The sequence below is a fragment of the Balaenoptera physalus genome, assembly GCF_965194825.1.
Source record: "Balaenoptera physalus genome assembly, chromosome: 3".
Taxonomy (NCBI): domain Eukaryota; kingdom Metazoa; phylum Chordata; class Mammalia; order Artiodactyla; family Balaenopteridae; genus Balaenoptera; species Balaenoptera physalus.
This window is the reverse complement of record NC_138890.1, coordinates 7,666,681-7,690,275: the sequence shown is the minus strand read 5'-3', so window position 1 is coordinate 7,690,275 and position 23,595 is coordinate 7,666,681. Positions and strand designations below refer to the sequence as shown.

General features: G+C 55.4%; 2 protein-coding genes across 6 annotated transcripts in view; both read right to left on the bottom strand.

Moving 5' to 3' along the window:
* CARM1 (coactivator associated arginine methyltransferase 1) overlaps nt 1–10,928 on the bottom strand; it is a 40,317-nt gene extending 29,389 nt beyond the window's left edge. For 3 of the 4 annotated variants that reach the window (XM_082454926.1, XM_082454925.1, XM_082454928.1), the window contains exon 1: nt 10,599–10,927. In XM_082454926.1, the coding sequence (XP_082311052.1) occupies nt 10,599–10,824 (226 nt within the window). In that variant the 5' untranslated portion in view covers nt 10,825–10,927. Of the gene's footprint in view, nt 1–10,598 lie in introns of all 4 variants that reach the window. The other variant, XM_082454927.1, reaches the window with a different exon arrangement.
* Nucleotides 10,929–11,899: 971 nt separating this feature from the next.
* LOC309657456 (protein HIDE1) lies at nt 11,900–23,427 on the bottom strand. Of its 2 annotated transcripts, XM_082454967.1 has the most exons (8): nt 23,329–23,347; nt 22,559–22,659; nt 21,190–21,498; nt 19,101–19,193; nt 18,083–18,110; nt 17,302–17,345; nt 16,039–16,073; nt 11,903–13,026 (listed from the first exon to the last, which is right to left on the bottom strand). In XM_082454967.1, the coding sequence occupies exons 2-8, from the start codon at nt 22,587–22,589 to the stop codon at nt 12,880–12,882; spliced, it is 687 nt and encodes a 228-aa protein (XP_082311093.1). In that variant the 5' UTR covers nt 22,590–22,659; nt 23,329–23,347; the 3' UTR covers nt 11,903–12,879. The 2 variants fall into 2 exon arrangements, with proteins under 2 accessions (XP_082311092.1, XP_082311093.1); XM_082454966.1 differs by lacking the exons at nt 18,083–18,110; nt 21,190–21,498 and having other exon boundaries at nt 11,900–13,026; nt 22,559–23,427.
* Nucleotides 23,428–23,595: the final 168 nt, after the last annotated feature.

The following is a 23,595-nucleotide window of genomic DNA, read 5'->3' as shown; positions in this document are numbered from 1 at the left end:
AAGCCTGGTCTCAACTTCCTTCACAGAACTGGTTTTCAGGGAACAAAAGGGGTGGGTGTGGGAGAAGTCAGGAACTCGGGGTTCTTAAACCAAAAGTCGGAGCTGTGTAGCGTAATGAGCGTCAGGGCAAGTGCCATGGTTTCTCCGGGCAGATGTGAAGGGTGCCAACAGCCCCGCCCCGCACTGTTCCTGGGACCCCGAATCCTGAAGCTTCCCAAGCAAGTCCCGGAAGTGAGAAAACAGGAGGGTGAACGCACAAAGTGAGTCATTCGGGACCTGGAGGGGCTTGGGCAGGATCTCCAAGGCCACCTCCTTGTGCCCTTCCCAGCTCCTCCTGTACCTGTCTGGGGGTTTCACGATCACCTCTTCCAGACCGCACAGCAGGTTTAGGAGACCAATGATATCTTACACCATGTCATTCACCTGCTGTGTGTGCGGGGCTAATACCAGCCCCCAAGACCACTCTCCATGCCCCAGGAAGAAACGAGCGAGAACTAGGGTCACTTGGCCAGGGTCACAAGGTCAAGTCAGATAAGGCTCCACGGCCTATGCTAACCATGACCTCCAGCTGCTTCTGACTCTGGAGAGGACTGCTGCAGACCAGGAGGGAGAAGGGCGGGCATTCCAACCCAGGAATGCAAAGCAGGCCTGTCCCTTGGCCTGGCCGAGAGACAGGGACCCAGGAGAGCAGGACTGACCCAGAGATACAGCAGACCCCAGCTAAGCCACTGCCCCCTGCCCCCGGGACTTGCCTCCTTCCCACCTCAACTCTCTCCGGCTGGTGGCCTCCTGACTCATTCTCTTCAGACTGGCTCCTGGGCCACTTCCCCCCCACAACAGCGAGAGGGGTTCTTCCTCCGCCTTTTCTCTGCTCCCCGAAACTAGCAGTGTGCCTACAGTCCGGGCACAGGTGATCACCTGCCACCAGCCAAGCCCCTCAGTGGAACCTCCCCACCGACAAGGAAGCTGAGATCTGGGAGGCTGAGTCATTCGCCCAGGATCACCCTGCCAGGAAAGGACAGGGGACAGAACTGTGCTTGAGCCCAGACACAATCACAGGTGTCGCTTCCCTCCCCAACACTCTGGGAAAAAACGCCAAGCCCCTTGCTGGGGCCCAGCCCTCCCCCTACTCGCCTTGCTCCAGCTACACTGGCCCCTGGCTGTCCTTGGCCATGCGGGCCCACAAGCTCACTCCCCAGCAGCTCTTCCCGCCTGCTGAGTAGCAGACACTATTTTAAGCACGTTACTTCTATTAGCTCACAACTCATAACAACCCTCCAAGGTAGATGCTACCAAGACTCCCGTTTTACAGCCGAGGAAACTGAGGCACAGAGCAGTCACGCCGATGGTGAGGCGCTGCCTCACCTGCGCTTCTCCTGGTGGCGTTAATGCCCCATTCTGAGCAGGAACCATCTGTGACCAACCCCTTCCTCCCCCTCACTTTGAGCAGACCCTCCCCCAGCACTCTCAAGCCTCAGTACATTTTACCTCCTTCAAGGTGCTGACCACTAGCGAGTGACTGCTGACTTAATGCCTATCACACACACACACCCCCCAAGACCCACAAGTGTGGGCCCACGTGCTTAACCCCAGCTCCTAAAACAGTATCTGGCACACAGTGGATGCTCAGTAAAGTTTTGCTGTTTAAAGTTAGACAAATGGTAACGACCACAACGTGACATCAAGTCCACTCTGAATACGTTTCTGGTTGAAAGGATGAAGGTTCAGGTCTCCCCATTTTCAGAGAACTGCTGGTGGGCCCTGCTGTCCTGGGTCCCTCTCCCACTCTCCACCCAGCCTTCCCCAGACCTGCCATCCGCCTGGGTTCCCTCCCCGACCCCAGCCCTCGGCTGGGGCTGCCCCTCCTGAAATCCCGTGACCTGCCCTTGGCATTCCTGCCTTTCAAAGTCACTCCCCCTGTCTGAGGACGGGACACACACACACACACACACACACACACACACACACACACACACACACACACACACACCCCGCTTCTCCCACTGACCATCCCTTACAGGCCAGGGGCATCCACTTCACTCCCCAATCTGCTGCTGTCCTCAGGGGCCATCAGCCTTTCTTGGGTCACAGATCCCTCTGAGGAGGATCAAAAGCAAGGGAGCCTCTCCCCCGAAAAATGCACAGAGAACCAACCGCAGCGTCACAGCCGCAGTTTACCAGGAGCACACAGACCTAATAGGCATTTTAGAAGTGCTGCCTCCGGAGAGGCTCCTCTGAGGTCCCAGCCACGGACTCTCGTTCCTCTACCCTTATGCAAGTGGCATATAATTTCAAGGGATCGTGGGACAGCCCCCTCCCAGGGGCCATCCAAGGACTTCGGGTTCAGAGTCTCAGCTCTGAGCTGCCTGAAGCCCCTCCCAGCCTCCACTCTCCATGGGAGCAGCCAAGTCTGGCCCAGGTCTGGCCCTCCAACCCCCCCCCTCCCCATCTGGGATGGGTATTTCTCCCAACGTCCTGGCAAACTCACCACCTCCTCAGGTGCCTCCTCAGGCTCCCCAGGAAAGGAGCCTCGCCTGCCGCCAAGAGTTCTCTTGCCTCCCCCATTCTGCTAGATATGACCTGGTCCCGGAAGGCACCACAGAATCACCTGAGTTCACACCATACTCCTCCTTCTGCCAAAAGGCCCTGCACGCCCACTTCATGCAGGCCCCCACACCTAATGCCTGCACTTGCTGCCAGGTGCTGCTCACGGCGCCGGCCACTTTCCACCTGTGATCTCACGTATGGGCCCAAACAACCCCAACGGGGGTACCACGTCAGGCCCTTAGTCCCTGCCTGAAACACGTGAAGCCCAGTGTGTTTCAGATTACAAACTCTTCAGATCTGAAAAAAGCTAACAAGGTTCAGATAACGTGGATTATCCCCAGCAAACTATAGGAAACGTCCAGAACCGAGCACAGTCTTGCAGCCAAAAGCGGGAACAGTCATTCTAAACTGGATACCCAGAGATTACAGAAAGCCCCACGTGGCAGCTCAGGGGGGAATTGTGCCCCAGTTTGGGTCAGGTTAGAGCTTGTTGTCAAATGAGTAAGAAGTTAGGTTTTCATACCTTTTAGATTTCCAAATTGCCAGTGAGGGCCTGTGGGCTACACAGGTGCAGGGAGAGGTGAGGAAGGGGAGGGGCTTGGGAGGCGGGCAGTGGGCAGGGCTCGGGACTGGAAGCCAGGTCAACTTGGACTGGGGTAACAGCCCCCAGCTCCACGGGGCTCAAACTCAGCGGCCTAGAGAAAGGGATGGGGGACAAAGAACGGTGTGGGCTAAGGGTAAGAAACATTTTCCCACCCCCGATGGAAACCTGGGTTCAGAGAAATGCCTCTCTACTTTAAGTAACAAACCACTGCACAGATCCCACATCCCGCAGAGCAACTAAACCCGTGCACCGCAACTACTGAGCCTGCGCTCTAGAGCCCGTGAGCCACAACTACTGAGCCCACGTGCCACAACTACTGAGCCTGCATGCCTTGAGCCCGTGCTCCACAACAAGAGAAGCCACTGCAGTGAGAAGTCCGCGCACCGCAACTAAGAGTAGCCCCCGCTCACTGCAACTAGAGAAAGCCTGCGCACAGCAACAAAGACCCAATGCAGCCAAAAATAAAATTAAAAAAAAGAAAAGAAAGAAAAGAAACAAACCGCTGCAAGTGAGAGGGCAAATGGCTCCTGGTGCGAGGCCTGTGCTGGGCAGCGGCGAGCAGGGAAGGGACTCTAGCCATGTGGGGTACCTGCCCCTTCTGAAGGCAGCACTGCCATCCAACTCAGCCTCGGGGTGTGAAGGCCCAGGGTTGCCAGCCTTTCTGCTTTTTCAGAAGTACAAAGCCAGATTTTGATGTGAAATCCCCCGGTTTTTAAAATACTGGGAGTCTCCTTTTAACCACATAGTGGAGCTAGCCCTGCAGGCAGGTCACTCACGACCCCTGGCCATGGGTCATGGCCTCTGCCATCTGCCCTTTGCCTTTGCCCTGGGCAGAATTCACCTTTTGTTCCATAACACGATTCCTGGCCTCTGACACGCTTCAGGGGCAGACTAAGGTGAAACTATTCGGTTACATTTCTGTTGCATTCTCTTGCCTGGAAGCTTCTGCAGGCTTCTCTCTCCTTGCTCCTGTCTACAGCGTAACCTGCTGCCAGAGTAATCTTCAGAAATACCATTCTTATCATGTTAGGCCCCCGTGAAAAATGGCAGGCCACTCCTGACCACATAAAGGAAAAGGCCCTGTCACTCGGGAAAGTGACCTGGGCCCAACCTTGTTACCCATCCTTTAGTTCCTCCAAGGGACCCTTTTGCTCCACACCAGGCTGCTGTCCCCATCCCCCACTTGAGCATGTTTCCATAGTCCAGGACTATCCTTCCCAACACTGGTGGCTACATCCACATCCTACCTACTGTGGCCAAGGTGACTGTCTCCCAGTGTCTGTTCCCCCTTTCTCCCACTGAAAGAGAAACCCTGAAATTAGCTGAGTACAGGGCTGCTCAGACTAAAGACTACATTTCCCAGGCTCCCTTGCAGCTAGTGGTGGCCATGTGACTGCATTCTAGCCAATGGGATGCAAGCAGAAGCACTCAGGGCCAGCTTCTGGGAACCTTCCCTAACAGACACCTGGCAATGCTCTTGGCATCCTTTGTCCCTTCCTTTATCCTGCTGTCTGACAACCAGGGTGTAATAGCTGGGCTCCAGCCGCCATGTTGATCCATGATGACAAGACCTGAACCCGGGATGTGGGAGAGGGGTTAGCTGGAAGGACCTGGGTCCAAGGACTTCCTGGAGCAGAGCTTCCACACCAGCCCTGGTCTGCCAACCTCCAAGGCTTCAGGACGAGAGCACAAGAAATGAATTGCCATCTTGTTTAAGCCACTGCCACTCTGGGTCTCTGTTATGCACAGATAAACTGAATCCTGACCACCCTTTTCCACTGAACCACTCTGCAGTGAGCAGAGGGTCCAACAGCTGTGAACTCCAAAGCCAGCTCTTCTGCCTGCCAGCCATGTTATTTGGTCAAGCCCTTTCACCCCTGCTTTTCCAGCAATAAAATGGGAGTGGTGTGCCGACCTCCCAGAACTGTTCTAAGGACCAGTGGTAACACATAGCAAGGGCCACACCTATCAGGCTAACTGACCCACACGATCCAGAAAGTGTACTCTATCTGGCCTGAGCAATCAGGACACTTCACAATCAAAACAAACAGACCTACACAAAGAAGGGCTTTTCAGTTTCTCTTAAGCTGTGGAAGATCTGCCAACCCTGGCTGGGGCTGAGTCCCCAAGTCCCGCCTCCTCCTGCCTGTTTCATTCATTTATCCCAGGGGTCTGCAAGCTTTTTCTGTCAAGGGCCAGTAAGTAAACGTCTTAGGTTTTGCAGGACTCTATGGTCTTGGTTGAATATTCTTCCTTGGGTTGTTCTTTTCTTTTTGTAGAGAGTGTTCAACACTTCAAAAATGTACAGACCGGGACTTCCCTGGTGGCTCAGTGGTTAAGAATCCGCCTGCCAATGCAGGGGACACAGGTTCGAGCCCTGGTCCGGGAAGATCCCACATGCCGTGGAGCAACTAAGCCCGTGCGCCACAACTACTGAGCCTGCGCTCCAGAGCCCGCAAGCCACAGCTACTGAGCCCGTGCTCCACAACTACTGAAGCCCACGTGCCTAGAGCCCGTGCTCTGCAACGAGAAGCCACCGCAACGAGAAGCCGGCGCACCGCAACGAAGAGTAGCCCCCGCTCGCCGCAACTAGAGAAAGCCGGGCACAGCAACGAAGACCCAACACAGCCAAAAATTAATTAATTAATTAATTTTTTAAAAAATGTACAAACCGCCCTTAGCTGTCACCGGTTAAAAAAACTGGCCACAGGCCCGATCTGGTCCACAGGCCATAGCTTGCCCACAGGCCCTGCTTTATACTATTACCCTTTCCCCAGCTGCCCCCAAAGTCAAGCATTTGAGTCTGTCAACACTGGTTTAAGCAGGGCCTGGCACACAGTAAGTGCTCAATAAATGACAGCAGCCAGTAGCAACTAGCAGGCACCACTGAAACGTGAATGCCTTTTGGTGTAACTGGCTGGGTCTTCCCCCCAGCTTGACACTGAACGTCCTCAAGGCTGGGTGCAGGACAAACTCTTCCAAACCCTCTCACTACCACCCCCCTGCCACAGCTGCCAGGGGTGTGGGCTACCAGGAGGGTGACTGAAGGAAGTCACAGGGTCCTGATTCCGGGACAGCAGGCCATGCTTCACCTTGCTTTTACAGAGGGTTTTTCTCTGGGGTTTCCACCCCTGGCAGGTCCCTCATGAACTGAAATTTAGCCCCCGTCAGAGCCAGCCCTGCCGTACATCCCTTCCTAGCCGATGCGGCAGGGACAGGCCAGAGGACCAAGAGAGAAAAGCAGCACAGTCAGCTCCAGAGAGGCCGCCACAGGGCTGAGGAACTGACAGTCTGTTCTCCTCGCTGCCCCACCGCCCCATGATGGGCTTCCCGAGGAGCTGCCTCCCTGCAAGGGGATGGCAGCCCAAGTCCAAGGACTCCAGAGGCCGTGCCAAAGCTTCCTCAAGGCCCGGGAAGCTGGCAACTCTGCCCAAGGAAAACGGCCCAGTTTTGGTAGTTGCCATTTAGCCAATCCCAGGGACACGGGCCAGGGTGACATCAAGTGGCAAGAAGGGGTGGGGAGGGAATTCCCTGGTGGTCCAGTGGTTAGGACTCTGCACTTTCACTGCCGGGGGGCCTGGGTTCGATCCGTGGTCAGGGAACTAAGATCCTGCAAGCCACAAGGCCAAAAAAAAAAAAAAGAAGGGGTGGGGAGGGTCACCGTTCACCGCAGAGTGACTGGGACAGGACCTTCCTCAGCTGTCCTCTTTCCCATAGGGAGAGGGCAGACGTCAAGGAAAGGGGCTGGATGTCCTGCTACCCACACCCATCTCCCAGCCCTGCCGCCTGAGACAGAGGTGGCAGCCCAGGGGCCCCCCTCCCATCTGCTGGGGGTGCAAGGCAGGTGGGAAGCCCCGCAGCATAAGGGACTCCCTCCTAGAAAAGCCAGCTCTTCACCATTCCACGCCAGTAGCATCACCACTGATAACATCTATAGACAGATCGACCCTTCACTGCCGGACACCCTGCTCCACAACCCCGTGCTGCACTTCCCCCGCATTCCGGGGCCCCCGGTGGCACTATTCCCATCGCACGTGAGGAAGCGGAGGGCACGTGCGTACAGGTGTCGCTACAGGGCTGCTACAGGTGACATGGCTAGTTCAAGGCCGCGTAGCTGGTGACCCACCCAGTCACACTCCACATTCAGGACCCTCAGCTCCCAGATGTGAGACACTGGGAGATTAGGGCGGATGTCTCGGTCGACCGCCCACCCGCCCCCACCCCAGCTCCACCCACAGAGGCGAATGCCCGGGATCTGGAATCACCAGCGGCTCGCAGGACCTCACCTCACGAGGGACAGGTGAGCGGAACAGGGCTCCTGAAGCCTTCTCACCTGGCCAAAGCGTTCGGGTCCCAGAAGGGTCCAGGATGGGAAATGCTGAGGCCAGGGACGGAAGTTCATCCCAAGAGAAAGCCTAAAGCTCCCAGCAGCAGCGTGGTTCACCCCTAAGTCCCCCCAGTGGCCGGACCACCTCTGCCTTTTTCCAGGGGACCGTCAGCCAGCCCTCCACACCCAGCAGGCCGGGCCTGATCTCTGATCCAGGACTTTGCACTCCCCCAGCAGACTTCAGAGCAGTTCTTCCCCGGATGCCCGCGCTCCCCAGGCCGAACTGGCTCAGGAACCAGGGCTGCCCCGCCCTGAGCAGTAACCCGACCAACTCTGAGGCCATCACCAGGCCTTTACCGGGGCAGGTGCTGCCTCCAAAGAAGAAGTGTTCGTTCATAGAGCAAACACGCTGTGCCACAGTCCTGTCATCACCTCCATTCTACTGCCGAGGAAACTGAGGCACAGCTACCCTCAGGGCACCAGTCTAGCCCACGTAGTGGATGCCCCCCAAAATATGTCCAAGCCCTAACCCCCGGAACCTGTGGATATGACTTTACTTGGAAAAAGGGTCTTTACAGATATAATTAAGGATCTAAGATAATCCTGGATTTAGGGTGGGCCCTAAATCCAGCGACAGGTGACCTTACAGGAAAAGGCACAGAGACACAGGGGAGCAGCCATGTGAAGACAGAGGCAGAGACTGGATTTCTGTGGCCTACAGCCAACCAACGCCTGGAGTCACTGGAAGCTGGAAGAGGCAAGAAAGGATCCTCCTCTAGAGCCTGTGGAGCGAGTGTGGCCCAGCCGACACCTTGATTTTGGACTTCTGCCCGTGAACTATGAGAGAATACATTCCTGTTGGTTTAAGCCACCAAGTTTGTTACGGCAGCCCTGGAAAACTAATACAACCAGCTTTGGCCAACTCCAGAACCCATACTTTTACACTAATACCTCACACTAATGTTACTTGAGCCTAAAGAGGAAAAAATTATTTCAGACCCCTGAGACTTTATCATCAGGAGTCTGAAATAATTTCAGACTGAGGCTCTCAATTTGAGAAACATGGACTTTCTCCTCTTGACGAACGCTTCAGTTATGAATGACCTCTAAAAAGGGAAGTGTTCCCTTTGTAACTAGTAACAATTCCGAGTAGATCCACAAAACAAAAACACAAAAGTAAAAACTCTCCTGGAGAAACACGTAAAGAGAGGAAACTACGTGTAGAGTATATGAGAACGCTCTGTATTATCTTCCTAGTGATTCTATCAATCTAAAACTGTTCTAAAATCAAAAGTTTATTTACCAAAGATAAACCACCTCTCCTGGAACTCCTTTGAGGATCAGCCCTGGAACCCTAGTTTGAGAAACACTGCCCTTCTTTGTTCTGTATCCCATTAATGCACGTTGAATGAATGGCCATGCTTGTGATCTGGGGGATCCTGCTGAGCTTAAGTGTCTGTCCTGAGCTCCGATGCCCACCGGGGATACCCTTCTTTCTCCTCATCTGATCCAAGAAGACCCAGCTCTGCCCCAGCAAAAAGAGGTGCGACGCTGGGGACAGACGCACAACTCCTTTATTTTGGGTTTTCCAAGTTGAGGTGTGGGGAGAATCCTGTGTGGGAACCAACTGCTCCACACACTTCCCTTCAGAAAGCCCCCGTTCCTGAAGTGGCAAAAAACTCACACAGGCCAAAGCCAGGAGAGGCCCCCTCAGTGACTCCACAGAGCATCAGTGCAAGAAACCCGGAGAGACCAAGCTGAGTGTAACAGAATAACAAAATGTGAAGGAGGGGGTCCTTCCCTGGTGGCGCAGTGGTTAAGAATCTGCCCGCCAATGCGAGGGACACGGGTTCGATCCCTGGTCTGGGACGATCCCACATGCGGAGGAGCAACTAAGCCCGTGCACTACAACTACTGAGCATGCGCTCTAGAGCCGGCGAGCCACAACTGCCGAGCCCGCGTGCCACAACTACTGAAGCCCGCGCGCCTAGAGCCCAGTGCTCTGCAACAAGAGAAGCCATCGCAATGAGAAGCCCGCGCACCGCAATGAAGAGTAGCCCCCGCTCGCCACAACTAGAGAAACCCCATGCGTAGCAATGAAGACCCAACACAGCCAACAATTAATTAATTAATTAATTTTTAAAAAATGTGAAGGAGGAATCGTGACCGGAGAGAACTGATAAGAAAGAGTAACAACAGAAAGAAAAAGGATGAACTACAAAGACGCGAGGTCCTTGGCAAACACATTTGTGATTTTTTCTTGTCCACCTTAATGTCAGTTTTGAAACTAGCTTCACAAAATGTAACCAGCTTCTCACATCCCCCAAAAGGAAGATCGGAGGACCGTGGCGAGGGAGGAGTCCGTGTTACCTCTTACTTCGGAGCTGGGCATCCAGATAGGGGCCCTCCCCGTCCACGTTTCCAAGAGACGCACACCCAGCAGCTCGCACCACCCTCGCAGGACCCCTCTCCCCTGATCTAGAAGTTTCCCACTCGGGAGTCCAGAACGCCAAGCTCTCCAGATGAGTGGCACAGGGTGCTCCAGGCCCCCCCAGACTGGGCACCACTTTCCAACCGTCCTTGGCAGTCCAGAGGGTCCCCTGAGATGGCCAGAGGCTGCCCACACCCCTCCCTCCTCCCCGCTAGAGCGGCCACACCCGCCCACAGACTCCCACCTCTCCCACGCCCAGGCCCCCTCCCCTCCCACCCAGCGCCCCCACCCCCGGCTTCCTCCGAATTCTTACTTTGCACTATCGGCCCCCCACTTCCTGCCCACCCCCTCCCAATCTCAGGGCCCTCACTACTCCCCCATTTCCCGCTTCCCTCTGTACTCGGGGCACCTCACCTCTGGCCACCACTCACGCCCTCTTTTCTCTTTCTGCCCCTTTGACACCGTTCCTCCACACCCCTCACTCGGGGGCCCCCCACACCCAGCTCCCTCGGCCCGGCCCCACGGAGCCCACACCAGGCCCCTAAGGATCAGGGCCCCTCAACCTCGGGACCCCGGGCCCCTCACCGCGGCCGCGTCCCATCCGCCCCGGGCCCCCCGCCCGTCCGGCCTCGTGCGCAGCCCCCGCGCGCAGCCCGGCCCTCGGCCCGGCCCTGGGGCCCCGCACTCACGGCTGTAGAGGGCGATGCCCGCCGCGTCCGGGCCGGCGCGCACCTCGAGGCGCAGCGCCTGCTGCTCCGCGTGCCGCTGGATCTCGCCGTTCGCGTCGCCGATGGTGAGGAGGCGGGCGCCGGGGAACACGGACACGGCCCCGCAGGGCCCCGTGACACCCGGGCCGGCCGCCCCCGCGCCGCCCACGCCCGGCCCCGCCGCGGCCGCCGCCGCCGTTCCTGCCATCTTAGATCCGGCTCCAGGCCCCGCCGCCGCCGCCGCCGCCGCGCCCGGGCCCAGGCCGCCGCCGCTGCCACCGCCGCCGCCGCCGCCGCAGCACAGGCCGAGGCCGAGGCCGAGCCGGGTAGCGCCGCCTGATGGCCACGCGCCGCCTCGCCGCCACCGCCGTTGCGGTCCAGCCCCGTGACGCAGCGCCCCCTGCCGGCGGCCCTGGGCTCTGGGAGGAAGCACGCTGGGGGGCGGGGCCGGGCCGGCCCCGCCTCGCCCCGCCCCGCCCCGCGCAAGCGGTCGCAGCTTTGTGAGGTGACTCCTTGGCCCAGGAACAGCGAGGGCGGGAGCATACGTCAGTAGTGGTGCTCGGCCGCGCGGACACGCCCCTAGGTCTGGGCCCCGCCCCCAGCCCGGCGCGGCCCGAATGGCCGCGCTTTGTAAGGCGGTGCGGCTGCCCAGCCCGGAGCGCGCGTCAAAGGGCGGTGCTCGGCTGTGCGGACACACGCCGGAGCCCCGCCCCGCGCAAGCAGCCGTGCTGTGTGAGGTGGCTCCCCAGCCAGGGGAACGGCGGCGGCTGGCCTGACGCCCGACGGGCTCCAACACGCCCCTGAGGCTGGGCTCCGCCCCTGGTCCCGCCCGGCTTTGTACGGCGGCTCACTGAGGGGCGGGGTCCAGCTGCGAAGAGGCCCCGCCCCTATACCGGTCCTGCTCCCCACCACTGGTCTCGCTTTGTGAGGCTCTGGGTTCTTGGGGAGGGCCGGAGTGAGGGGCGGGGACAGGACGTAGGGACACGCCCCAGCCTGTGGCTCCACCCCCAGCGCGCCCGTTGGAAAAGCAGTTTGAGCATGGACTTGGCCTCTGCACACCACCTGTGCCCCCTCTCCGAGCACTCAACCTCTCTTTCTCTCTTCCCCATCATCTCCAGCCGCTTCCCCCAGTGCCCTCCTCCTCCATCCTTGGCCCTTCGCTGTCTTCGCCCCCACAAAAAAATTCTTGGACCTCTATTTTAGCCCCTTCCCCCCAACCCCAACTCACTCTCCCTTCCCGCAATGATGGCTGATCAGTGAATCCAGCAGATCAGGGCCTAGTGCCCCTTTCCATACACGGATACACACACCCATCTTCCCTCCAAGTCCCCCCTCCACTGCGCCAGGGCCCCATTCTCCTGTTTGGTGGCTTCCAAAGGTGCTTGCGGCCGCCCACCATCTCCAGCTGCCACTCTTCCCGGGACCTGCTTTTTTTTTTTTTTTTTTAAGGCCCCACCGTGCCGCATGCGGGATCTTAGTTCCTCGACCGGGGATCTAACACGTGCCCCCTGCATTGGGAAGGAGGAGTCTTAACCACTAGTCCGGCGGGGAAGTCCCTGGATCTGCTCATTTACTACTCATTCTCCTCAAGCATTCCATCATTCCACCTCCTGTACTCACCAATGCAAGGACTTTAGCAGAGACCCCACATGGCACTGCCCCCCTCCCTACACCCCCATGGGCCTCCCCATACACCACCCTGACTGCATGCAGTTGAGGGGTACTGCCCCCTCCCCCCCACCCTGCAATCAGTGATTGGACCCCAGAGGGCCTGGGCTTGAAGGATTACACTCCATAGAGGCCTTGGGAACAGCTCCAAACATTATAATTAATAACTTAGGCATGCCAGCAGGGCACATAGAATATAACCCCCAGGTACCCTATGCTCCAAAAACCCAAGTCAGGTGTGGCATGGGACGAAGGAAAGCGGAGGGGTGTGTGGAGAGCTCAGACTTCATAATGGCCCAGCTGAGGGATCCTAACAGCTCCTTCCGTGGTGGTCTGAAAAGCTGGCAATCCAGAGAGGCTTCCTGCTCTCTGTCCAGCCTCCAGGCTGATGCTTGCATCCCCTCTCCCACTCCTGCTCCTCTGCGAGGAAGGTCCCAAGGCCAGGGGGTCCCCTTCATTTCCTCTGTTCACTGCCCTGAGGAAGCAGCAGCCAGAAGTCCCCAAAGTAGCTGGAGGGAACTGAGACCCTACAAAGCCCAGCCAGCGCAAGGGGGAGGGCTGAACGGAGGGCACGCAGATAGAGGGAAGGGCTCCCCTAGCAGGCCCGGAATGTGCTGAATTCTGGGGGCTCGGGTGAGGATGACGTGGAGGTGGGCCTCTTCCGGGTCCCAGAGTTGCCAGGTGTCACAGCAGAGCCTGAGGGAGCATCCTGGGTGGCTGCGTCTTCTTCTGAAGTCATTTTCTTTGTCCGTGGAGGAAAAATAGAGAACCGGGTGATTTGGGGTTTCAGGATCTCGGGTTGCCCCATGTTCTGAACCCGAGACTCCCCCAGTCCATCGGGTCTCACCTCAACCCACACACACACAGCTTCAGCGCCCTGATCCTGCTGTCTGTCCTGCCTTCCTCTCTGCTGAATAGGGAACCAGACAGCCTGGGATCGAATAACAGCTCCCCCTCTTCCTAGGGGTGTGATCGCCCCCTTTGTGCCTCAATTTCCTTTGTGCACGTTTGTACAATGGGGGAGAATGCCAACACCCCCACCCCGAGGTGGCTACGACTCATAAATATGAACACTGTATGGCATAATTTCTGTGTAAAATCCAGAATAGGCAAATCCATCAAAGCGACAGAAAGTAGAATGGTGGGTGCCAGGGCCTGTAGTGGGGGTGAAACAGGGAGTTGGTGTTTAATAGGGACAGAGTTTTTTTTTTTTCTGGCCACACCGTGCGGCTTGTGGAATCTTAGTTCCCCAACCAGGGATTGAACCCAGGCCACTGCAGTGAAAGTGCTGAGTCTTAACCACTGGACTGCCAGGGAAGTCCCAGGACAGGATTTGTTTTGCAAGATAAAGTTCTGGGGATGATGGTGGTGATGGTTGTACAACAATATGAATACACTTAACGCCACAGAACTGTACACTGAAAAATGACTAAAATGGTAAATTTTATGTATATTTTACAATGATTTTTTTTTAAAACTAGCAAAGATCACTAGAATTTACTGTTAAGGAAAAGAAGCATCATGCATAACAGTGTAGTTAGCATGCTGTCATTTGTGTTAAAAAGAGTGAGGATATAGACTTGCTATTTTTGCCTTTGCTTGTATGTGCAGGAAGCTCCTAATGGTGATTTACCTGTACGTCTGTGTGCAGAGGGGGAGACCAGGGGTGGAGAGGGATTAAGAAAGAGAAGAGAATTTTACTATGTATATAATTTGTACATTTGGATGTATTTCATAGTCAAAAATTTTTTTAACTAAAAAAATATATTTTTAAAGTCACCAGGACTAAGATACTGAGAAATAAGTTATTTTTCTCCTTCCTTTTCTCTGTTTTCCACCGTTTCATTTTAAATGCCTTATAAAAAAAAAAAGGGCGGGGGGTGCGGGGGAGGCAGTAATCACCAGGCTAGTGCCTTGAGCGGTGTGACTTCTCACAGAAGGTTTCAGAACTTGCCCCGCCTGCCAGGCTTTTCTTAACAGCTCAGGATTTGTTCCCTGAGCTGAGATCTCAGAGGGCTGGACAGGCCGGTGCCAAGCCCCTTCCTTCCCACCATCTGTATACCAGTGACTGGGGACCAGTCTCCATCTGCTCTGTGGCAGCACTGGGTGAGGTGACCTGTCTCCTGTCTCTCCAGAACTCCGCCACGCCTCCTTCTCCCTCGGCCCACTCATCCACTCCAAAATCAGTGCCGTGTTTCCCATCCCCTGAATCTACCTGACCTGCATCTGTTCGCTTCTTCCACCTCCGCTGCCAACACACTGGACCAAACTACCCGCCACGTCTGCCGCCTGAACCATTGCCGGGTCCCCCAGCTCCCGTCCGTCCACGGTCCCCACAGTCTATCCTTCCCGCAGCCGCCAGAGGGCGCCCGTGAGCACATAGAGCAGGTCAAGTCCCACCTTTGCTCTGAACTTTTCATGGCTCACCCTTCACTTGGGGTCAAAGTCAAAGTCAAAGTTCCGCGCGGCTCCCCTCTCTACTCCTCACTCCGCTGCACCCCTACTGGGCCGTGCCAAGAACGTGTCCTGAGCCTGGATCAATCCTCCGCAGCTACCTCCTGCTTGTCGCTAATCTCAGAGACCTCCCGGATCTCCCGTCTAAGTGAGCTTCCTGGTCACTCCCACCCCACGTGGCATTGTCTGTCTCCCCCTGTAGAATTAAGAAGCTCTGAGGGGTGAAGGGCCTCATCTTGTTCTTGTCCAGATGCCCAGGAAGGCTATGTTGAACCCATCCAATCCTCCCCCCACCCCCCTCCCCACCATGGTGCCCCAAGCAGACTGACTCCACCCCAGGCTCCCTGACTGAAGTCCCAAAGCGTCCACTTACACAAATGGAACTTCTGAGGCCGCCTCAAGGGGGACCACCTGCACCCCAGACCTGTACCCCTCTCTGCATGGAGAAGAGCTAGCTGGACATTTTCTTTTCTTTTTTCTTTTTTTTTTTTTTGGCCGGGCCATGCCACACAGCATGTGGGATCTTAGTTTTTCCCACCAGGGATCACACCCGGGCCCCCTGCAGTGGAAGTGTGGAGTCCCAACCACTGGACCACCAGGGAATTCCCGTAGCTGGACATTTTCTTTTTTTTTTTTTTTTTTTTGGACATTTTCTTGATCCATCGTGTCCAGGGGTCAGATATCTCTAATTTAGTAAACTAATAATAATAGTAAGTACCCCAAGGCCATCACAAGATGCAGCTGTGTAGAGGAGTCCCATAGACCTGGGTTCAAATCCCAGCCAGGACACTGTGTGATCTGGGGGAGCAACACCCCTTGCTAAGCAGGGGGTGGGGAGTGGGGGTGGGAATGGGGGTTGAGACCCTCCCCCTTGAAAGGGAGACGCATGTCTGGGACAGCTAAGCTGAAGTTCCTGAAACTGAACACAAAAGTAGGCTTTTCTTTATACCAGGAGCGAACCACAGTGTGCACCAGATTGTCACAAGGCTCCATGACCCCAAAGAAGCCACCAGGTCACCCTGAGTCCCTTGTCACCATTCTGAGTGCAAAGGCAGTGCTGACAACCAGGGGCCTGCCCACTGCCCCACGAAGGCCTGGACAACGTGCCTACCTCCAATCCCCTGGAATTTTCCAGTGCCAACTCTTGGCTCACAAACAATCCCTGCTCAGTGATTCTGGGCTTTTCCCAGGCCCCAGAAGCTCAGGGACAAACAGGTCAACCCAGCCTGGTGGTAGCCCCAACCTTCCCATGGTCAGGACAGTCAGCAGTAAATGGGGACCGAGAAACAGGATGACTTACGGAGATGGTAAACAGGTAGTTATCGAAGGACATGTCTGCAACAGAAAGACAAGAAGACCAGGATGGGGGCCGGTTCAGATTTCCTGCTCACCGCCCTCCCCAGGCCCTCCCCACAAGCCCACAGGCCCCAAGCCAACCATGAGGAAGGGCGTAAGGTCCATCACCCCTCATCCTCTTTGCCCCCTTCCAGCGCATTCTACAGGGTGAACTGCACACAGCTACAAATTGAACTGTGTCCCTCTGCTGCTCAGAACCCTCCCTCAGGGACCTCTGGCTGCCCTCCGGGAAGATGGTGCCTCGTCTCCACTCCCACTTTCCAGAACACCTCTCAGCTCCTCCCCCACCCTGGGTTGCCCGCTCTTCACCCAGCTACTCCCTGCTCCCCCCTATAGGTCTCTGATTCAACACCACTTCCTGTGGGGACGACCCTCCTAGCCCAGACAGGGTCCGGCCCGGCATGGGCTGTTTCCCCACTGGAGTATGGGCTTGTGGACAGAAACCGCCTCTGTCTTGGTTATCCTGGGAGCCCCCAGACCTCAGCACATACTCGGGGTGCTCAATAAATACGTGAGACAGTGAAAGAAGTACAGAGAATGGAGTTTTCTCTGCTTGGAGCCCCTTCCTGGGCATCGCACTTCACAGGCTGGCTCCCTCTCCCCACCCCCAGTGGAAGCCAGCAGAACAGCACATTCTGGACCACAAGTGGGGCTCCATTTAAGGACGGTGCCAGGCACTGTGAAAGCCGGGTGCCCTGATGGTGGACAAGACAGATGCAGTTCCCCACCCCCTTGGAGCTGATGGTCCAGTGGTGGAGGCGAGTGTCACACACCCAAGCGCGCAATGATTACTTAATTGTGTTTCTACTGAGGGCTAAGAGGAACGACAGGGCACTGGGGGCATGTAAGTAGAAAGAGTAGATCCTGCCTAGGAAGTCAGGGAAGGCTTCCTGAAGGAGGCGACCTTTAGACTGAGACCACAGGGAGGAAAAGTATTCTAGGCAGAGGGCAGAATGAGTGAAAGGCATGAGGATGGGGCAAGGAGAGGTAAGAGGTGAAAGCTGTTCACACCAAAAAAAAAAAAAAAAAATAGGTGAACCTGGTCAGGAAACGGCAGGGGATGGGGGAGAAAGAGGGCAGCGTGTGTTCTCAACTCTAAGGGAAGTGAGCAGCTGTAGAAGGGGTTCAGTAGCAAGTAGTGAGACCCAATGGCATTTTGAGGCAGTGACACTGCCCCGGTGAGGGGCAGGAACCGGGAGGCACAGACCTGTGGTGGCGAAGTCAACCTGGGCCCAGCAGGATTCTCGCTCCCTGCAGAGGGTTTCAGGAGAAAGTGATGACTTGTCTCAGGCAGGAGGCTCGTTCCGGGTAGCCCTGGTCAAACTTGGCCCTTCCTCCCCACCCCACCTCCACATCCTCCCTGAATCCCCTCAGATGGAAATTGTCTCGCAGGAGCCCCACAGCCAGGTGAAGTCAGGATTCCATCACCGGGGCTACTGCTAGTTCTCTGCCACTAGGCAGCACGGTGTCCACCCCTCTCTCAGAGGGGAGAAACCGAGGCTGGAGCCAGTAGATTCTGATGCCCAGGAACCAGGGCCACTGTCTACAGGCTACAAGTTGGGCACTGCACAACCCCAGGGGGCACCACTTGCCTCTCCCACAATTGTGGATTTCTAGAATGATTACTTAGCAAATTTTGGCAACTGGCCGTAAAGGGATGCGAGGAAGCCTCAGCCTCCTCATCTGTAAAATGGGGCCACTCCTACTGCCTGCTTCCAGCGCTGCCATGAGGATCACGTGAGCTCAGGGTCCAGAGTCCCGCAGCACAATGCTGGGCACACTGTAGGCGCTTCCTGAATAGCACCTGTTTCTATTAAGCCAGCCTCCCACCAGAAGACGCTGTTTGGGGTGGAACCCTGGAAGGACCCTTCTTCCCCTAGAACCCGGCCAGCTTTCAGAGTCTTTAATGGCCGTCAGGAACTCCTGCCTTGGGACTGAGTTTTCTTTCCCCAAAACCACCCTCTGAGGGTCTCCAGGGATGGTCTCACCGTTTCTTCTGCAAGCTTTTTACTTTAACTGGGAGAGAAAAAAAAGTGTTTGTTAGATTTTGGTCCTGGTTGCATCCTGGTTGCAAAAAGCCAAGAAACCAAAAGGCCCACGTACATTTGTAGCCCAGCCTTCCCTTCTTCGCTGGCAAATTTCCCACTCAACAGGGGAGCTACTGAAGACACTTTTCTCCCCCCAATTTCATGATCAATGTATGTTGGTAAAAACTTCAAACAAGGTACGAGCATGTAAAATTGTTGGGTTTTTTTTTTTTTTTTAGTCCACACCATGTGGCTTGCGGGGTCTTAGTTCCCCAATCAGTGATCGAATCCGTGCCCCCTGCAGTGAAAGCACTGAGTCCAAACCACTGGACCACCAGGGGATTACCGCTTTATTTTTTTTTTAAAGACTGAGTTCAGTGGTGCCAGGGGCTGTGGGAATGGGGAGTGGGGAGTCGGTGTTTAAAGGGGACAGTTACAGTTTGGGAAGATGAAAGAGTTCTGGAGATGGATGGTGGCGACGGTTGTACAACAAAGTGAATATACTTAATGCTGCTGAACTGGACACTTAAAAAGGGTTAAAATGAAAAAAATTAAAAATTTAAAAATTTAAAAATAATTTAAAAAAAAAAGGAATTCCCAGGCGATCCACTTTCACTGCCAAGGGCCTGGGTTTGATCCCTGGTTGGGGAACTAAGATCCCACGAGCTGCGCAGCGTAGCCAAAAAAATTAAAAAATAATAATTTTTTAAAAAGGGTTAAAATGGTAAATTTTATGTCATGTATATTTTACAACAATTTATATATGTGTGTATATATATATATATATATATATATACACATATACGTGTATATATACATATATAAATTGCCCCTGCCCACCACCATCATCGAAATTCTGGAGGGTTCTTCACTGCTAAACCTCTGTAGTAAGGACTCCCAACCGTGCTCCTAAAAATGGGTGTGAGTGGGAGTGCATATACAAGTTCCGGTGGGCCATGCTTTCTCTGCCTGCCGTTACCTTTCCTGATGACCAAGGCAATGGTCACCAGCCCAGCGAGGAGGAGGAAGGATCCAGCCAGGCTCAAGGAGAGTGCCAGGATCCAGGTGGGCGCTAGAGGAAGATGGGAAAAGAGAGATTGGGCAGGTCATGGAACTGTGGGGTTGCAGGGAGAAGGTGGGACTCCTGTCATCCCTCCATTTGTTTTGGATGTTGCTAGACCCTGGGGACCTAGCAAACCTGTTTCTGGCCAATTAGCATATTCCCTCCTCCTGACCAACCTGATTGGTTCAGGGAGGGGCATGTTGCCCAAGCTGAGCCAATGAAAGTAATTTCTGGACTTTGGCTAGACCACTGGGAAGAGAGGTTTACTCCTCAGGCCAGCATTACAAAGCTGGTAGGATATACACCTGGGGCTCCAAGGTACAATTTTGACACCCTGAGAGGGAGGGCCTGCCTGAGAATAAGACACAGAAGAAAGCAGAGCTGAGAAGTGGCACATGATTCCTGACATTGGTGAGCACCTGGATCCAGCCATGCCTGAAGTCAGTACTGTTCAGTGAACCAACAAATCCCCTTTTGTCACTGAAGCCAATTTGAGTCAAGTTTTCAGTTACTTGTGGCCTGAAGAGTCCTGCTGGCTGGGTAACAGGGGGTCAGACAACATCCACTCCCAGTCACATGGTGGACCCTGAGGCCCACATAGAGGTCAGCCACAAAAGCATGAAGCCCCAGCTCCAGTTAATGTCTGCAAAAGATTCGGCTGCCCCTCCCTGGAGAGAGGGGGAAGCCAGCAGGAGATGCCCTGATCCCAGTGGAGGTCAGGAACTAGCCAGGAGGGGAGGAGAGGCACACACTTGGTGTTCTCAGTGTTAGCCCTTGTTCATTCATTCACCTGGGGCAGGAGGGATGTCACCTCCCCACTCTGAGACCACAGGACCAAGGTGAGAGAAGGGGGCCTTTGACTGTGGAACTTGAGGCCGGGGAAGGACACAGAGACTGTTCTGTCATCACAGACTGTGGGCCTCTGCTGGCAACAAAGTTCTCTTTGCAGCAGGAAAGTTCTGACTGATGGTGAAGCAGAGGCTCCACCCAGAGGCTCCTTCTTCACTCCGGCTCCTTGATCCAGAACCCAGGCCCAGCCCCCTCTCTTGGAAAGACCAGAGGAAGACATCAGCCCTCCCAGGGCTTCTGTCTCACTCAGACAAAAAGCCAGGGTCCTTGCTGCAGCCACAAGATCCTGCACAATCCTCGTTGCCTCCCCCCTGCCCTCATCTCCCCCAACTTTCCCCCTTGCTCACTATGCTTCAGCCGTATGGGGCGCCTCGATGTCCCTCAAACACACCAGGCACGCTCCAGCCTCAGGGCCTTTGCACAGCCTGCTTCCTCTGCCTGGAACACTCCTGCCCCCGACACTCACGTGGCTGGCTCTTCATCCTTCAGGTCTTTGCTCAAACATTTCCTCCTCAGAAAGGCCTTGCTTGGCCACTCTCCTCTCTATTTAAAATGACACGCTTGGGAATTCCCTGGCAGTCCAGTGGTTAGGACTTGGCGCTTTCACTGCCAGGGCTATATTTCATCCCTTCACCAGGCTATATTTCATCCCTGCCACTTTCTTTGTCCCCTGTTGGCAGACTGAATGTTTACCAAACTCCTTATTTATCGTCTGTCCCCATCCCTCGGAATGTCAACTGTGAGACGTCAGGGACTTTGTTTCATTCACTGCTGAACCTGCAGTGCCAAGGACAGTGCCTGGTACATAGCAGGTGCTCAAGGGAGGGTGGAGGAGAGCATGCAGGTTTAACGCCTGGATTTCAGGGAGGGTGAACGCATGCCAGGTTTAACGCTCTGCCACCTGCTGGCTGGGTGACCTGGGCCAGTCTCTTCATCTCTTGTGCCTCAGTTTCCTTATCTGGAAAATGGGGAGAATGGCTGTACCCATTGCATGGGGTGACTGTGAGGACTAAACAAGGAAAAGTGAGAAAGTCTGGCAAGTTGGAAGAGGTGGCTCGTCCTGTGATGACTTCCAGGTGGAGGGAACAGCACCTACAAAGGCTCCGTGGTGAGAAAATGGAGCCCGGGGCAGTGAGGAATGATGGGAGGGCCTTACCTGGGAAGGAGACGTGCATGGGCTCACTGAGGTTCGACAGTTGAGGCTGCCTGTGCTCGCCGAGCACGCCATACTGGCAGCAGAATGGTCCCCCTGGAACCTCCCTGCTGCCACCACTCAGGTTGAAGATGACCTCGAGCTGGTCCGCGGGGGCCTGCAGGAGCTGCACCACCTCCTCCCCTTGATATAGTGTGAAATTCGCCCCCGGGAAATTCCTGGGGGCCATGCATGAGATGTGGATGGGGTCCTCCTGGCTGCTGGGATGTGGGGGCACCAGCATGATGGATGGCGCTGGGATAGCCAAGGAGCCTGTGAAGCAAGATAGGGGAGGCTTGCTGGGCGGTTAGAGCAGAGGCCAGCCTGGCTGTGCAGCCTCGGGCAAGTGGCTCACCCTATCTGGGCCTTGGCTTTCATGTACAACTGGAAGCTAGTCATCCCTACCCTATTGTGATGTTGAAGGGGTAGAGTGCCCAGCACGTGGTGAGAGATCGCTGCATTTGAGTCATTTTATTATAATAGCCGTGGATGTTACACAGCAGGGCAATTATACTCGTATTACTTCGATCAACAGCATTGACTACGTGCCAGGCCCTGTTTAGGTGCTGGGGACAGAGCAGCGGACGAGATAGACAGATAGACGGACAGATAAGGTATGCCTGCCCCAGGGGGTTGACTTTCTCAGGGAGACAAGGGTGGTAGGGTAGCCACAGAGGGCTTCCATGGAGACACGGCACAGGAAGAACCGGGGGCGAGCATTCCAGGCAGAGGGACAGTCTGGGGCAAAGGCCACAGGCTGGAAGGGGTGTGGTGTGTTCAAGGAGCCTGGGTGGCAGGAGGGAGGGTGACCGAGGGGAGAAGGGGAGGGCAGAGGGGTTCTATCTTGTTTTCCAGGCTGTGGTGAAGAATATGATTTGGGGGCACGACTTCCTGCAGGAGGGACCAGTGTCTCCCCAGCCGCTCACAGGCTCCCGAGCAGAGTGCCTGGCTCAGGTGAGGTCGACACAAGCCTTCCCTTCTCTAGCTTCCCCGCCCCACCCTCTGACCCCCCAGCAGATCCTCCTGTTGCCCCAGCCCTGGAGGTAGGAGCCTGCAGAGGCCAAGCAGGGCTGAGTCATGGGGCGTGGGCACTGCTGTCTCTGGTGGGGTGGCATTTCTGATACCCTTGATGTGGGTGGGGATAATGAGACCCGACAAGAGAAATCCATGCTCCTGGGGCATTTCCAAGGCTCTGGGGGAAAATCGGTCAGGGCTCAGCTTCTCCAGCACCTGGTTTCTGCACACACACACCCTCCCTGCCACCCCCCAGCAGAGGCAAGGTTGGGGAGGTGGAGGGAGCGGAGCAGGGGTGGCACAGGGGCACCAGGCTCACCGGCTGCAAAGAGCAGGACGGTCCAGGGCATCTCTCCTCCCGCGTTTGGCCAGGAAATCTGGCTGAGACCAGCGCAGCCCACGGCTCACTGCCAGCTCCTCCTGTGAGGCCAGAGCAAGGAAAGAAGAACCAGGACTGACTTGAGCCGAGTGTTTCCTCATTGGCAGGAAGTTGCACACACACACTTGGGCACTGAAAGGGACTCTCTCCCCTCCCCACCCCTTCCACGGACGCACATCAGACCCCGGCACCTCGCTGTTCCTTAGGGGCCAAGGTTTGGCACATGGGAGGGGGAAAATGAATGAGATGGTCCAGTGCGTGTTTTTTTTTTGTTTTTGTTTTTTTTCCCCTGAGAACTCCTGGGCATGAGGAAGCACAAGGAACATGGGTTTTCTGGGAAACCCAGGCCCAAGTCACAAAATGTGGCCCAACCAGTGCTGAAGTTGAAACGTGGGGTGGAAGTTGGTAGGGCATGGTGGTTAGGGCTTGGCCTCTGTGACCTCAGGCAAGACAAGGTCCTTCCTGGAAGCCTCAGCTTGCTGCTCTGAAGAATGGGGCTAAGAGTAGTGGACACTAGTTCCAAAGAATTCATGTCATGAAGTGCAATGCCTAGTGTAGTGTGAGTGTTCCCAGTGTAAGGCCGCAGGGGAGAAAAGTCTCAGGAGCTTCACCAGCCAGGTGAAAGGAAACACTAGCTCCAGAACTGAGGAAATGACATTGTTTGCAGCATAAATTGCCTCCTGTTGATAGCCCAGAAAGGTCTGTCTTACCAGATTTGCTTTGGTCTCCAAACATTTCTGGTCAAGTCCAGCAGGTAGGTCCACCTGGAGGTTTACACCCAGGAAGGATGTAAGCATGTAGTTGCCAAATACTAAAGAGGGCCATTAGAGTGGACTTTTTTCTTTGGATACACAAAGCTCATTTCAACCTCAGGGCCTTTGCATGTGTTCCATCATCCCTGCCTGGAACACAATTCTATAGACCTGGTCAAATCCCACTTCTGCTTCAGGTCTCAGTTTAAATGCCATTTTGAGGAA

What these genes read in the sequence shown, in the direction of transcription:
- LOC309657456 (XM_082454966.1), bottom strand. Translation starts at nt 22,944, where the DNA reads ATGTTCCTTGTGCTTCCTCATGCCCAGGAGTTCTCAGGGGAAAAAAAA. An exon ending in TGCCTTGGTCATCAGGAAAG is followed by an intron (nt 17,346 to 19,100) that starts GTAACGGCAGGC and finishes AACCCTCTGCAG; the next exon opens with GGAGCGAGAATCCTGCTGGG. An exon ending in ACTACCTGTTTACCATCTCC is followed by an intron (nt 13,027 to 16,038) that starts GTAAGTCATCCT and finishes CCACGGACAAAG; the next exon opens with AAAATGACTTCAGAAGAAGA.